The 14899-nt window shown below is 31.7% G+C and overlaps 2 protein-coding genes and 1 long non-coding RNA gene across 6 annotated transcripts in view; 1 reads left to right on the top strand and 2 right to left on the bottom strand.

Annotated features, from left to right (window-relative positions):
• The window catches only part of LOC111416992 (cadherin 88C), a 33891-nt gene extending 26516 nt beyond the window's left edge, over positions 1 to 7375 (bottom strand). The window contains exon 1 of the mRNA XM_071195459.1: positions 7241 to 7375. The gene's annotated coding sequence lies outside the window, so the exon portion shown is untranslated. The remainder of the gene's footprint in view (positions 1 to 7240) is intronic.
• The window catches only part of LOC111416994 (uncharacterized), a 34521-nt gene extending 25703 nt beyond the window's left edge, over positions 1 to 8818 (top strand). Inside the window, exon 2 of the long non-coding RNA XR_002706634.2 lies at positions 7353 to 8818. This is a non-coding gene — a long non-coding RNA (uncharacterized lncRNA). The remainder of the gene's footprint in view (positions 1 to 7352) is intronic.
• A 3383-nt stretch (positions 8819 to 12201) lies between these two features.
• Positions 12202 to 14899, bottom strand: part of LOC111416995 (tyrosine-protein phosphatase non-receptor type 13-like) — a 48773-nt gene continuing 46075 nt past the window's right edge. For all 4 annotated transcript variants that reach the window (XM_071195465.1, XM_071195467.1, XM_071195466.1 and 1 more), the window contains exons 8-9: positions 13262 to 13411; positions 12202 to 13199 (exon numbers count right to left, since the gene is read on the bottom strand). In XM_071195465.1, the coding sequence (XP_071051566.1) occupies positions 13065 to 13199; positions 13262 to 13411 (285 nt within the window). In that variant the 3' untranslated portion in view covers positions 12202 to 13064. The remainder of the gene's footprint in view (positions 13200 to 13261; positions 13412 to 14899) is intronic.

Below are 14899 nucleotides of genomic sequence, written 5' to 3'. Positions count from 1 at the left end.
ACACTGACAACTGAAAGTTTTTTTCGTGACTAAACTCTCAAGAGAGAGTCTCGCAGGTAAGTATTTCTGCAAATATTTTCGTATCTACACGCTGGAATTCCAGTAATTGTATGTTGAAAGTACTTCTTGGATGTAGACATGGACTTGGTGCATTGTGTCAAAATGTTGATTTAAAACCATATGCTCTTGAGGACAAAGAATCGATACTGCTAGAAGAACTGAATAAATTATTAGTCAACTTTCAAATAGTTTCCAAGAAACTCGGAAGAACGCTGTCGAAGAGCAGCTTATTGTTAGTTTTCAGGCTGCTAGAAACCAAATATTAAAGCATTATCGTAAAACTAATCAGATTTATACTGCAGATTTAATTCTCGATTCGCGGCATAAGATAGAAGTTTTTGATATGACAAGATGGAGCCAAGAATTAAAAGAGACTTCGATTCAGAAATTTGAAGATGTACATATACAAAGCCTATTTCAGGAGCTTCAAAAATATTATTCTATGCCTCGGTGTAATAAAGACATAGATATACTATAATGGTGGAAAATTCAGTCTTCTGAAGAGAGATCTCTTAAGCATACCGGCTATTTCAGTCCAGGTGGAAAGATTATTTTCACGTGCTGCATTAACTATAAGAAAACATCGAAATCGCCTTAATAATAAATCTGCACGATGTTTGTTATGTTATGCCTAAATGATTGGGTGAAAAACAAAATCATTTGCGACCGATGGGGCTGAGGGCTGTAATTCCGACTCTTACATTATAGCAAGTATTTGAGTATTCCTTATTGTACTGAAACAATAAGATTATGCATAACGAGATTTCTATACTTTTGTGAGACTCTCGTACGAGAAATGAGATGAGATGAAAATGGAGGTTGCGAGACGAGACTTGATACAAGACTTATTAGTTCTTAGGCGAGACGAGACAAGACTTTATGAAGATCTCGTCTTGTTGGTCTTGGGCGAACCACTAATTCTAGTTCTAGGTCTTGTGTTACTTCTAGTGTTAGTTCTAGTTTTAGTGCAATAACAATATGCTATCTAGCGCTACCTACCGCTGTCGTTTGTAAAATAAATAAGATGAGAGATGTTAATCTATTTCTAGAGTCTCTGAAGATGGCCAAGGGCCGAAACTAGTTAGACTTAAATTCTATATAAAATAGAAGACATAAACTTCTCATCTATTTTTTCTATTGTAGATTTTCTTGGTGTATCTAACAAGGGGACCACCAGACGTGTGACCCTCCGATTTTGAAAAAATTTGGTGTAAGGGTAGGAAATTATATTTAAACCTTATTGGTGAAGTACTATTATTAGACGCCTAGTCATTTTGGAGAAAATAAATTTTAAAAATTTTGAAATTTTAAGTTTCGTGAAGTGCGTCTAGTCAACCCTATTAAAGAGCGTAAAACCGCTCGTGACAACAGGTCCGGCAGCTGAGCTAGTTAAGGCGCTAGTTACAGACTGGATGCCCCGAGTTCGCGCCTCGGTAACGGCGTTTTTTTTTTTTTAATTATAAATTTATTTTTACGTTAAGTCGTAATATGGTAAAGTACTGTGAGGTAATATAACACAAAAAACCTTTTTTCTACACCCACATGTATATGTATATGTTCTGTTTTCTGCACAATTGACATAACAAATTACTTTTGAGAAATACTACGAAAAACACGCATTCTTTGTGTAAATACCAAGAGTAAACATATAAGAGTTAAGGAAAGTACAGAAATATATATATATATATATATATATACATATATATATATATATATTCAAGAACCCTTCTACCATTTAATGGTATAGGGCATCACAAATTTATAAAAAAGACATTTTATTTATACTCACATCAATGTGGCAGGTAAGCAATTGTTAGGGTGATATATATCATAAAAACATTGAAAACATAAATTTTCGTAGCACACTGCGCACCTTAATAGAGTAGGGTTTTTACAAGAGCACGGTTTTTTTAGAACATTAGAATTAAAGCACACTTCATTCACATATAAAAAGACCTCTCTATCATCAGTTAGTTTTGATGCAAACCAAGCATACCTTAACATATTGTTAAAAACAGATGCTGACAACTGATGATGTACAAGAGAGTGAATTTTTATACAATCTTCTCTCCCCGAAATTTCTCGCTTTCTTTCTATCAAAGCGGAACAATTTTGAAGCCGTTTGATGAAGTTCTTAACTTGTCTATAAAAATAAACATCACAAGGTTGGCAGAGGGGAGTACATCTTGCAGGAATCACTTTTAACGTACAAATTGAATGGTGATTATCGTCCTTAAAAATGTCATCATATAAGGATGGATTTGTTTGGCCTCCCCAGGAATCAATTATCAATAAAAACTTTTCTTTTTCTACATAGGGCAACAAAACTTGCGTTAATAATGTTTATATAAAGGAGTTGTTAATTTTCCCGACTTCGAGCTGGTAACAATAACATTTTTATATTTTTTCATACAAGTATTGACGTCTTTCTGCACTCGAGGGCCAAAATCACCTGTACACTCTTGCAAACACACAAACACAAGCGGAATTAATTTTCCTGATAGTGTAATGCTATACTGGGCTGTATAGGTGTGTGTGATTTTGTTGATGTTTCCTTTACGAACAAAAACCGCCTTTGAGCCCTTCTCGTGCAAACATCTATCATATGTCGATTGATATTGACAGCCTAAATAAGAAATAATATAATTTATTAAACCGGTACTACAATTTAAACTTCTTCATAATCGATAGTAAAATTAATTGTAAGTAAAATAAACTTGTAACTGGCCGGTTTGATCCGTATTTATAACTCTGTCAGGATGAAAAAGAAGTATCAATTCCTTAATTACATATTATAGGGGAATATGTAGGCAATATCAGTCATATTCATAGAATGGATATGAAATAAAATTAACCAATCAAATTTCACATTTACAATTAGTACTCACTTGTTTTTAAAAATGTCAAAACCTGTCAAAATAATTGTCACTTTACTGTTAGTTGCATAACAATTAGTTCGACGTTTAGAAAAATGGAAACGCAAGCGAATTTACAATTTGTAGGAAGTAGTGGTGCTTCTGATTGTGAATCTAATTCTATCTATAGTAACAAATCAAAGAAAGAGTTGAAAGGTGCTGTGATGTTTTTGGATATTCTTCTGGAGCAAGGTGGTCTCGTTTCTGCAGAACGACCTGAAGAAATTAGTTATACATCTATGGCAATGGGAAAAAAAATGTATGACATCGTTCTCGAAATGATTGGTGAGAAGAAGTTTATCGAAGTGGAGGAACTAATTTCGCAAGAAGAAAGCGACTCGGAAAATGCCTATGAGGAAGTTAAAAGTGGCGATCCTGCCGAATATGTTCCTGAGGAGAAAAAAAGGAAAGAAGTTGAATACATCTCTTTGGAATCTAAAATAAAAGTAGTAAATTTGGCAAGACAGCATCCCAATTGGACTCTAAAAAGTCTTCAGACTAAAGGCTCCGGCCGCTTAAAAAGCTTAACGTACTTGCAACGCTGGGCAGAAGACGTTAGAAAAGGCGGAACAACAATTGATAAATACAATATTATCGACACGTGGACGTACGATAGATTTTTGGAAAGCAGGGAACAGTCATTACAGGTGACAACTAGAAATCTTCAGCAATGGGCATTGGCAGCTGCAAGTCAATTTGAAGATTTTAATTTTAAAGCTTCTGAAAGTTGGGTGTTGCGATTTAAACAGAAGCATCGAATTCGCCAGAGGAAGATTACGAAATATGTAAGTGCAAAGGAGTATAGTAGTATAGAACAAACTTTGGCAGCAGCGGAGCAATTTCGAAAACAATGTCGGGAATTGATACCTTTTTTTCATCCTGACAGAATTATAAATACGGATCAAACCGGTGAGTTACAAGTCTATTTTACTTACAATTAATTTTACTATTGAATATGAAGAAGTTTAAACTGTAGTACCGGTTTAATAAATTATATTACTTCTTATTTAGGCTGTCAATATCAATCGACATATGATAGATGTTTGCACGAGAAGGGTTCAAAGGCGGTTTTTGTTCGTAAAGGAAACATCAACAAAATCACACACACCTATACAGCCCAGTATAGCATTACACTATCAGGAAAATTAATTCCGCTTGTGTTTGTGTGTTTGCAAGAGTGTACAGGTGATTTTGGCCCTCGAGTGCAGAAAGACGTCAATACTTGTATGGAAAAATATAAAAATGTTATTGTTACCAGCTCGAAGTCGGGAAAATTAACAACTTCTTTATATAAACATTATTTAACGCAAGTTTTGTTGCCCTATGTAGAAAATGAAAAGTTTTTATTAATAATTGATTCCTGGGGAGGCCAAACAAATCCATCCTTATATGATGACATTTTTAAGGACGATAATCACCATTCAAGTTGTACGTTAAAAGTGATTCCTGCAAGATGTACTCCCCTCTGCCAACCTTGTGACGTTTATTTTTATAGACAAGTTAAGAACTTCATCAAACGGCTTCAAAATTGTTCCGCTTTGATAGAAAGAAAGCGAGAAATTTCGGGGAGAGAAGATTGTATAAAAATTCACTCTCTTGTACATCATCAGTTGTCAGCATCTGTTTTTAACAATATGTTAAGATATGCTTGGTTTGCATCAAAACTAACTGATGATAGAGAGGTCTTTTTAAATGTGAATGAAGTATGCTTTAATTCTAATGTTCTAAAAAAACCGTGCTCTTGTAAAAACCCTGCTCTATTAAGGTGCGCAGTGTGCTACGAAAATTTATGTTTTCAATGTTTTTATGATGTATATCACCCTAACAATTGCTTACCTGCCACATTGATGTGAGTATAAATAAAATGTCTTTTTTATAAATTTGTGATACCCTATACCATTAAATGGTAGAAGGGTTCTTGAATATATATATATATATATATATATATATATATTTCTGTACTTTCCTTAACTCTTATATGTTTACTCTTGGTATTTACACAAAGAATGCGTGTTTTTCGTAGTATTTCTCAAAAGTAATTTGTTATGTCAATTGTGCAGAAAACAGAACATATACATATACATGTGGGTGTAGAAAAAAGGTTTTTTGTGTTATATTACCTCACAGTACTTTACCATATTACGACTTAACGTAAAAATAAATTTATAATTAAAAAAAAAAAAACGCCGTTACCGAGGCGCGAACTCGGGGCATCGAGTCTGTAACTAGCGCCTTAACTAGCTCAGCTGCCGGACCTGTTGCCACGAGCGTAAAACCAATAGGGTTGACTAGACGCACTTCACGAAACTTAAAATTTCAAAATTTTTAAAATTTATTTTCTCCAAAATGCCTAGGCGTCTAATAATAGTACTTCACCAATAAGGTTTAAATATAATTTCCTACCCTTACACCAAATTTTTTCAAAATCGGAGGGTCACACGTCTGGTGGTCCCCTTGTAAGTCGGTTCTTTAAATCAAATGGTATTTTAGGTCTTTCGGTATTCTGCATGAAAATCTCTAAAAACGATAAAATGTCGCTTAGTCAAGTGATGTCCAATTGCAACGTTGTTTATAGGGATTGAATTTGCGTTTCATAATTTAAACGTTTGACCTAATTTTCGTGAATGATCGTACCGAAACTGTCAGCTGTCCTAAAGTTTTATTAAATCGCGTTTAAAGTGTATAGGTATAAAAGTTTGGTGTTTCCATCAAAATTTTGCCGTCGAAAAGTTTCGTTGAAATTTCGTGTTCACTCAAAAAAAAAAATTAATGTTTATTAGATTTGCCCCGCTAGGCAATTATTGCTGTGAAGGAATTCACCCCAACATGAAACTACATACATAATTAATGACATTTAATTAAACGTCAAAAATTGACAATTATAAAGTGAGTGTTTTTGATAATAGATGGCGTTTGGTAACTATTAAGATTAATTTTTTAATACGAATTCATTTACTTAATATAATCTAATTCTATTTTAATGAATTATTAAACGACAATTAATTAACACTAATTTTATATCCCGCTTTAAACATTAATTTGACTTTTAAGTAGATTTATACAAAGTCAAATTAGCATTAAAAAAAATTTTAATTAATTTTTTTCTTTTATCATATCAATTAATTGATATCTATTTAATTAATGAGTTTATTTTAATTTTAATTATTCAAAATTTAATTCTTTCTAAATTTTATAATCTATCAAAAAATATTTATTGATTTATTTCAAACGCTAATTTGACATTTAAGTAGATTTGAACAAAGTCAAATTAGCATTTAAAAAAAAAATTATTAATTTTTTTCTTTTATCATATCAATTAATTGATATCTATTTAATTAATGAGTTTATTTTAATTTTAATTATTCAAAATTTAATTCTTTCTAAATTTTATAATCTATCAAAAAATATTTATTGATTTATTTCAAACGCTAATTTGACATTTAAGTAGATTTGAACAAAGTCAAATTAGCATTTAAAAAAATTTAATTAATTTTTTTCTTTTATTATATTAATTAATTGATATCTATTTAATTATTGAGTTTATTTTAATTTTGATTATTCCAAATTTAATTCTTTCCAAGTTTTATAATCGTTTAAAAAATATTTATTAACTTATTTTAAATACTAATTTGACTTTTTCTTACGTCAAAAATATGTCAAATTAAGCGTCTCTTACAACAGTTATTTAATTAATTTCTAAAACATAAAATAAATCAAGATGATGAATAGAAATCGGAGATAATTTCAACGTTCTTTATAAAATAATCAAAAACAAGGTAATTTATTAAAGTTATTTGACCTGAAAATACTTTTTCTTATTGTTAGATTAATTCATCTTACAATTTACGCAATACTAACCGGGTTTATTTAAATTTTTCGATCTAATTTCCCCATTTTTTACGTTTTTTGTTCTGGAGATCTAATTGCAATGTTGTTCTACTTTGTCTTGTCGTTTATTTTCTCATTTTTTCTTTTGAGTACTACACTAAGTAATAACGGCTCGTTTTCTACGTAGATTAGAAACCTCATTCAACGTCTTTAGTGGTTTTGATATACATATTAACTACTTTCATCTCCAATTGAAACTAACGACGAGAACTAAATCTTTGTTTTATAATTTTTTTATTTTCCGACAATGATGAAATTGTGGGAAAAGAATTATAATGATCAGTCTCATTGTAATAAAAGAATAGTGTTGAAAGTAAATTTAATGCGAGTTTTTTTTTACTACGAAAGTGAAATAAAGATATCAAAAAATTACTTACAACAAATATTTAATTTTTTTAAAAACATTTTAACACGATTTATTAATTATTTTTCACTAAATTTTTTATTAACCCACTGTTGTTAATTAAATGTTTTAAATTAAATTTGCAGCTTTTTTAAAGAGTGAGATGGTGAGCTTTTCGAACAAACCGAACGCGACTGAAGTAAGGAGGAAACAGGTGAACGTACACACGAAGTACTACTATCAGGAGCGTCATCAGGAGTGGTGGAGCTCCCGTTTGAGGTCTTCTTCCGTTCCAATGTGATGGGGGAGTCGTCAGACCATGACTTTGTTGACGAAAAAGTTGAATAAAAAAGAGTTTTATCGATTAATACAGGAAGTTGAAATAAAAGGTAGGGTTAAAATGTTTATAAATTAATATTTTTTAGGAAGAACATAAACTTATTAAATAAATAAGTATTTAAATTACGAAAAAGAGGAAGATATCTTATGAATTAATAAATGAGGGAAATAATACCATATTATTGTTGTTTTAAATGATATTGTTGAAGCGGCAAGGATGCACATTTTCACCTCTATTATTCGACATATATGCCATAATGCATGACCATAAACCACCTCGTATCGACGGCATACCGTCTGATCTTCTGAAACATGGAAAAAACAAGCTGAAGGATCATATACAGTGTGTTAATTAATTATCGTACCCGACGTCATCATTGCAAGTATGCAAGCAATATCGCAAATTGCATATTGCAATATGCATACTGTGATATTGATTGCATACTTGTAATGATGACGTCGGGTAATTAATTAACACGGTGTGTGTAGGCTGATGGAACTAATCTTGAAACATTTAAAACTTTCAAAAGACTGGAACATAGATATAATCGTGCCTATACATAACAAGGGAGAGCAAACTGTATGTAACAACTACAGGGGAATTACTCTCTTAAATCTGGCATAGGGCAAGCGAATCGACTATAATGAACTCTCGCTAAATGACTTTAAAACAGTTAAAACGACATTTATGATCATGTTACCATAATAAGTGGAAACATAAATCATAATATTTTTACATTGAGACCCTTTATGAGTACAATTCCGCTGGATGTAGGCAAGTTGGCGTATCACGCGTTGGTCCATTCCATGGTAACCTACTGCATTTTGATATGGGGTAATAGCCCTTCTGGCGCACATATTTTCAAACTACAACGACGTGCTGTTCGTGTCTATTCAAAAAGTTCAGCATTCTTACGATTCCTTGTGAGTTTATATTTGAGTCTATACTTCATGCGAACAGCTACAAGTCAGCGTATCAAGTTCAATCTAAGGTGCATGGATACGGGACTAGGGGTAGGCACAACTTCAGGCCAAAATGCTGCTGTTTGAATATGTCACTTGAAGATCTGATTAGTGAACTATACACGTTGAAAGGTGTAGAGGAATTTATGAACATAATGTTACCAGAAATTAAGAGAAGACATATGGCTAATAGAGGTTATTTTGGATTGGGCAAACTATTAACATCAGGAGTAGTAACCAACAAAACTAAGGTACTAATAAACAAAACGTTTATAAGACATGTATGCGTCAGTAACGTGGATGATGACAATTATTAACCTCAAAAACATATTCCATAAGCAATTGTAACACATTGATCAGTTATACCAACTTTATTTGGGTAGAAAGTAAATATTTCTGAAATTGACGTTTTTGGCATAAAAATCTGAGAATGAAATAAGATGGAAGAAAATGTTTCGGACAAAAAATGTTCCTTATCAACTTAAAGACATATTCCATAAATAATTGTATCACATTGATCAGTTATACTAACCTTATTTGCTTAGAAAGTAAATGTTTCTGAAATTGGCGTTTTTGGCATAAAAATTGAATAAAATTTCGAGAATCATAAAAGATGGAAGGAAATGTTTCTGACAAAAAATGTTCGTTATTAATCTCAAAGACTTTTTCATAAACAATTGTAACACATTGATCAGTTATACCAATGTTATTTGGTTAGAAAGTAAATGTTTCTAAAATTGGCGTTTTTGGCATAAAAATCGGATAAAAGTCCGAGAATGAAAAGAGATGGAAGAAAATGTTTCGGACAAAAAATGTTCCTTATCAACCTAAAGACATATTTCATAAATAATTGTATCACATTGATCAGTTATACTAACCTTATTTGGTTAGAAAGTAAATGTTTCTGAAATTGGCGTTTTTGGCATAAAAATTGAATAAAATTCCGAGAATCATAAAAGATGGAAGGAAATGTTTCTGACAAAAAATGTTCGTTATTAATCTCAAAGACTTTTTCATAAACAATTGTAACACATTGATCAGTTATACCAATGTTATTTGGTTAGAAAGTAAATGTTTCTAAAATTGGCGTTTTTGGCATAAAAATCGGATAAAAGTTCGAGAATGAAAAGAGATGGAAAAAAATGTTTCGAACAAAAAATGTTCCTTATCAACCTAAAGACATATTCCATAAATAATTGTAACACATTGATCAGTTATACTAACTTTATTTGGTTAGAAAGTAAATATTTCTGAAATTGACGTTTTTGGCATAAAAATCGGATAAAAAATCTGAGAATGATAAAAGATGGAAGGGAATGTTTCTTACAAAAAATGTTCCTTATTAATCTCAATGACATATTCCATAAACAATTGTAACACATTGATCAGTTATACCAATGTTATTTGGTTAGAAAGTAAATGTTTCTGAAATTGACGTTTTTGGCATAAAAATCGAATAAAATTCCGAGAATGATAAAAGATGGAAGGAAATGTTTCCGACAAAAAATGTTCGTTATTAATCTCAAAGACATATTTTATAAACATTTGTAACAAATTGATCAGTTATACCAACCTCATTTGGTTAGAAAATAAATATTGCTGAAATTGACGTTTTTGGCATAAAAATCGGATAAAAGTCTGAGAATGATAAAGGATGGAAAGAAATGTTTCCGACAAAAAATGTTCGTTATTAATCTCAAAGACATATTTTATAAACATTTGTATCATATTGATCAGTTATACCAATTTTATTTGGTTAGAAAGTATATGTCTCTGAAATTGGCGTTTTTAGCATAAAAATCGGGTAAAAGTCTGAGAATGAAGAGAGATGGAAGAAAATGTTTCGGACAAAAAATGTTCGTTATTAACCTCAAAAACATATTCCATAAGTTATGGTAACACATTGATCAATTATACCAATTTTATTTGGTTAGAAACTGAATATTTTGGAAATTGCCGTTTTTGGCATAAAAATCGGATAAAAGTTCGAGAATGAAAAGAGATGGCAATAAACAATTATACCACACTGATCAGTCATACCAACCGAAACTAGTTAAAAAGCAAATATTTCTAAAATTAACGTTTTTGACATAAAAACTGGATAAAACTCCAAGAATGAAAAGAGATGGAAAAAAATGTTTCGGACAAATAAACAGCAACAGCTCCATATATACAGGGATGTTTAGGAAAAGGAAATATGGAGAAAGCGTTACAATTTTGAGTTGTACCGGCTCTATAAAGAACCGAATATTGTGCAATCCATCAAAATCGATGGGTGGCTCGGCCATCTAGAAAGGATGGATGACAAAGCAAATGTTCCGCCAAATAGTCTTTGGAATCCGTAAGAGAGGCATTTCTAGAAGCAGATATAAGGACTAGGTGGAAGAAAGTCTAAAAATGCTAGGAGTTAGAAACTGGAAGTCCAAGGTACGAAATAAAAGAAAGTGGAAGCTGATTCTAGAACAGGCCAAGACCCACTAGGGGTTGTGGTGCCAATGATGATGTTAACCAAGATGGCGGTACCATGGAGATTCTTATTAATTTCAAATTGACGTTTAAATCTAACCTAAAATATGATTATTTTTTTATTTTAATTCGTTTCCAGGCAATTTTGCACAGAAGATTTGCATATAAGATATGGGGTATACTGCAAGCTTACAGCCTGGGTACGTACTGTATTAATATATGGCATTTAACATTTAAAAACGTGGCTGTTCTTGACGAAGTGCATTCTGGAAGTCCAATTTTGAGCCACTTTTTCGAGCATTGCTGGCCGTATGTCACGAATAACACGAACAATGTTGGTCTCCAAGGTATCAATTGTTGCTGGTTTTCACATTTTCGTTTACAGCGGCGATATTCTCTTCAGCACGCACATTTTTTCGACGTGTTGATGTTATCGCATCATTTAGAGAGTATGTGGTATGAAATCTATCCACAGTTCGACGAATGGCTTGCTCAGATGGACGATTATGTGCACCATACAAATCACGACATACAATTGATGACTGATTTTTAAAGTAAATCTGGATAATTTGGTAGCGTTGTTCAAGCATCAATCGGTTCATGATGACTTGCCAGAGTATACTTTTCATAAATATCAAAAAGTGAGTGCAGTATCACAGTTAACCCTTTCGTAAGTTCTATCTGACTTAAAAAAACACCCTCTATTTGTTGACAATAAGTCGGCTCGAGTTAATGACTGTAAAAGAACTTTAAACACACTGAGTTGTGATAACAGAGTTTTTGTAATCTGGGTCCCAGGTCACTTTGGGGTTGTTGGCAATGAAACGGCAGATGAGATAACAGGAGAAGGCAGCGCTAAAGCGTTTGTGGGGCCAGAGCCAGCAATTAGTATATTATTTTCGATGGCCAATCATAGGATTAGACTGTGGGCTGCAGAGATACTTCGCCTATTGTGGACTAGTTATGGAATGAGACACGCTATGTTGTTTATCAACATCGCGCCCTTGCTTGTAGCAGCCTTGCGTAAGACATGGAGTAATCAGCTTGAGCTAAGAGGTAAGTAATACACCACGCTTTTAATATTTACTTAAAATATCAAACAGGTATCTTTTATCAGAGATTATTGACTTTAGTAACCAAAGTAAACCTTGCCCAACATTCCTGGTATATAGACATTACGCTATTATTGATTTATTTTGAGGAGAAAATGAATAAAACAATAATAAATGGGTATCAACAGTATATTTTTATTTTTAAATCTTTGGTTTTTTAAATATATCCATATATATATAATTAATATTTTATGTATAAATTAAAACAGGAAATGTACAAATAGAAATTCAATATAAAAAGGAACAAAGAAACAAAAAATACAACATAGAAACGTAGATGTGGAGAAATGAAAATTGATATCTCATTTTATTTAGGGGATTCATCTTCACGTTTCGTTTTTTTTTTAATTAATAATTAATTGTCATCGTATCTTGTTGCACTTTTTATTATTACATTTTTTTTTTTTTGATTTATCGTTTTGATTACCAAAAATAACACATCACTATTACGAGGCAAAAAACTTTAGAATCTTACGTTCGCTTAAATCTTTAAATCCTTGTTGGTTTTTTTTTTAATATTAATAATTGAGTCGTAAATCTTTCGCATGCTAAGAATCTATCTAATTACTTTTTTTTTTTAATTTTATTTTGTTAATAGTTTTCGAAAACCTAATAAGTATTTACTTGCAGATTTTTTTTTGACCTCGATAATCCCTAAGCTCTAATAGTTTATGTATATTTTAGACCTTAAGTTTCAAATGTTTAAAAAGAAAAAATTTTTGATATCATTCAAAAAAATGGAATATTTTTTACCAAGAAATTAATAACACTACATCTATCACAAGTAAGTGTTTCTTTACACTAAAATCTATGCCTCTATGTTTGTTTTTTTACGGAGGAATTAGGAATAATCGAGTTGGTTGTCGTTTTGTTTTTCTGGAAGCTGATTCAGTTCAATTCAAAAAATTAACTAAAACTAAGAAATTCCTTTCAAAAACGTGTTTCTTAACATTTTTTGCTTCAAATCTTTAGTTGTTTTCAATTCGTTTTTCGTGAAATACAGTCTTCTTTATTTTTCGCCCTGGATACGATTATACAAACAGGGCCACGAACTATTCGTAACAAATCTATTATTTCGGACGTCGTCATGTTTTCGACACTTTCATCGTTTACCTACATATAAATCATTAAATGATTTTTTTTATTAATTTTTGATTTTATTTAAAATGACTTACTTTAATCAGTCGATCTCCTGGTTTAATTCTCCCATCTCTAGCGGCCACACTATCAGCATGAACTGCACTTACATATGTTACACCAGCCGCTCCTTGTAAACTAAAACCTAATCGACTATTCCAACCTCGATTTAATTCAATGGCAAGTATCTGCAATTAAAAGAAATTAATAAAGGTATAATTCAAGAATCATCAAGTCGCTTAAAAATCGACAATTTTTTTTTAATCAACGAGAAATTACTCATGTCAGCTGTTACAATTAAAAAAAAAATTGACAATATATAGATACTGTTGGAAAAAGATTAATTATTGCTATCAGAAGATTAAATACTGCCAGTAAAAGACTAAAAACTGCTTGGAAAGTGCTAGATACTGCAGAAAAAGACCACTACTTACTTGGAAAAGACTAGATACTGTTTTCAAAATAATACCAATTGCTTCCAGAACGCTAAACACTGCTGTTAAAGGTTTTGACCTACTTGGACAGGCGGAATACTGCTTCCAAGACCACTTATTGCTTTCAAAGACTTTAATAATTGTTCAGAAAAGACTAATAACTGCTTGGAAAGAAGAGATATGCTTCTCAAAAAGCTACCTAATGCTGCCAGAATGCTAAATACTACTGGAAAAGACTAATAACTACTTGGAAAGAAGACATATGGTCTCCAGAAAAGATACCTATTGTTTCCAAAATGCTAGATACTGGTGGAAAAGATTACAATCTGCTTAGAGAAGACTAGATAGTGCTTACTGCATTCAGAGCGCTATATACTACTAGAAAAGATTACAACATGCTTGGAGAAGACTAAATACTGCTGGGAGAAACTATTATCTGCTTGGAAAGACAAGATACTGTTTTCAAAAGACTATTAATTACTTTCAGAATGCTAAATATTGTTGGAAAGACTACTAATTGCTTGGAGAAAGCTAGATATTGTTGGCAAAGACTATTTAATGCTTTAGAGAAGACTAGATAGTGCTTACTGCATTCAGAGCGCTATATACTACTAGAAAATATTACAACATGCTTGGAGAAGACTAAATACTGCTGGGAGAAACTATTATCTGCTTGGAAAGACAAGATACTGTTTTCAAAAGACTATTAATTACTTTCAGAATGATAGATATTGTTGGAAAGACTACTAATTGCTTGGAGAAAGCTAGATATTGTTGGCAAAGACTATTTAATGCTTTCAGAAGACTATATACTGCTGCCAAAACACTACTAAGTGCTTGGCGACTACAATACTACTGGCTATTTTATCAATTAAATCAACTACGATCGATTAATTTCTTTTATTTATTCTTATAATATCATTGAACTACAACAACAGACTTTTTTTGGAAAGAGATTCTAAACGCTTATAACTAATTCTGATAAGTTTTGGTGTTTGCGAAAAGATGTAATAATACAAATGAAATGGGTTTGGAGTTTGAAAATATTCACTGAAAAGAAAGCCGAGCCAATTATAAGCTAAATTTGTTTCAAAACGCAACTTTCAATAACACCAACCTCAACGTTGTCTAAGCACTTAGAATTAATTCTGAACTTTCTGGAAACAGTTACCACATCGTAAAATGTACTGCATCTTTTCCTGCCAACTTGCATACTTTTGTGTGAACACTCAAAACTGAGTC

Source organism: Onthophagus taurus, chromosome 3, assembly GCF_036711975.1.
Source record: "Onthophagus taurus isolate NC chromosome 3, IU_Otau_3.0, whole genome shotgun sequence".
Taxonomy (NCBI): Eukaryota; Metazoa; Arthropoda; class Insecta; order Coleoptera; family Scarabaeidae; genus Onthophagus; species Onthophagus taurus.
Note: the sequence above shows the minus strand (reverse complement) of the source record. Positions and strands in the feature narration are given on the sequence as shown.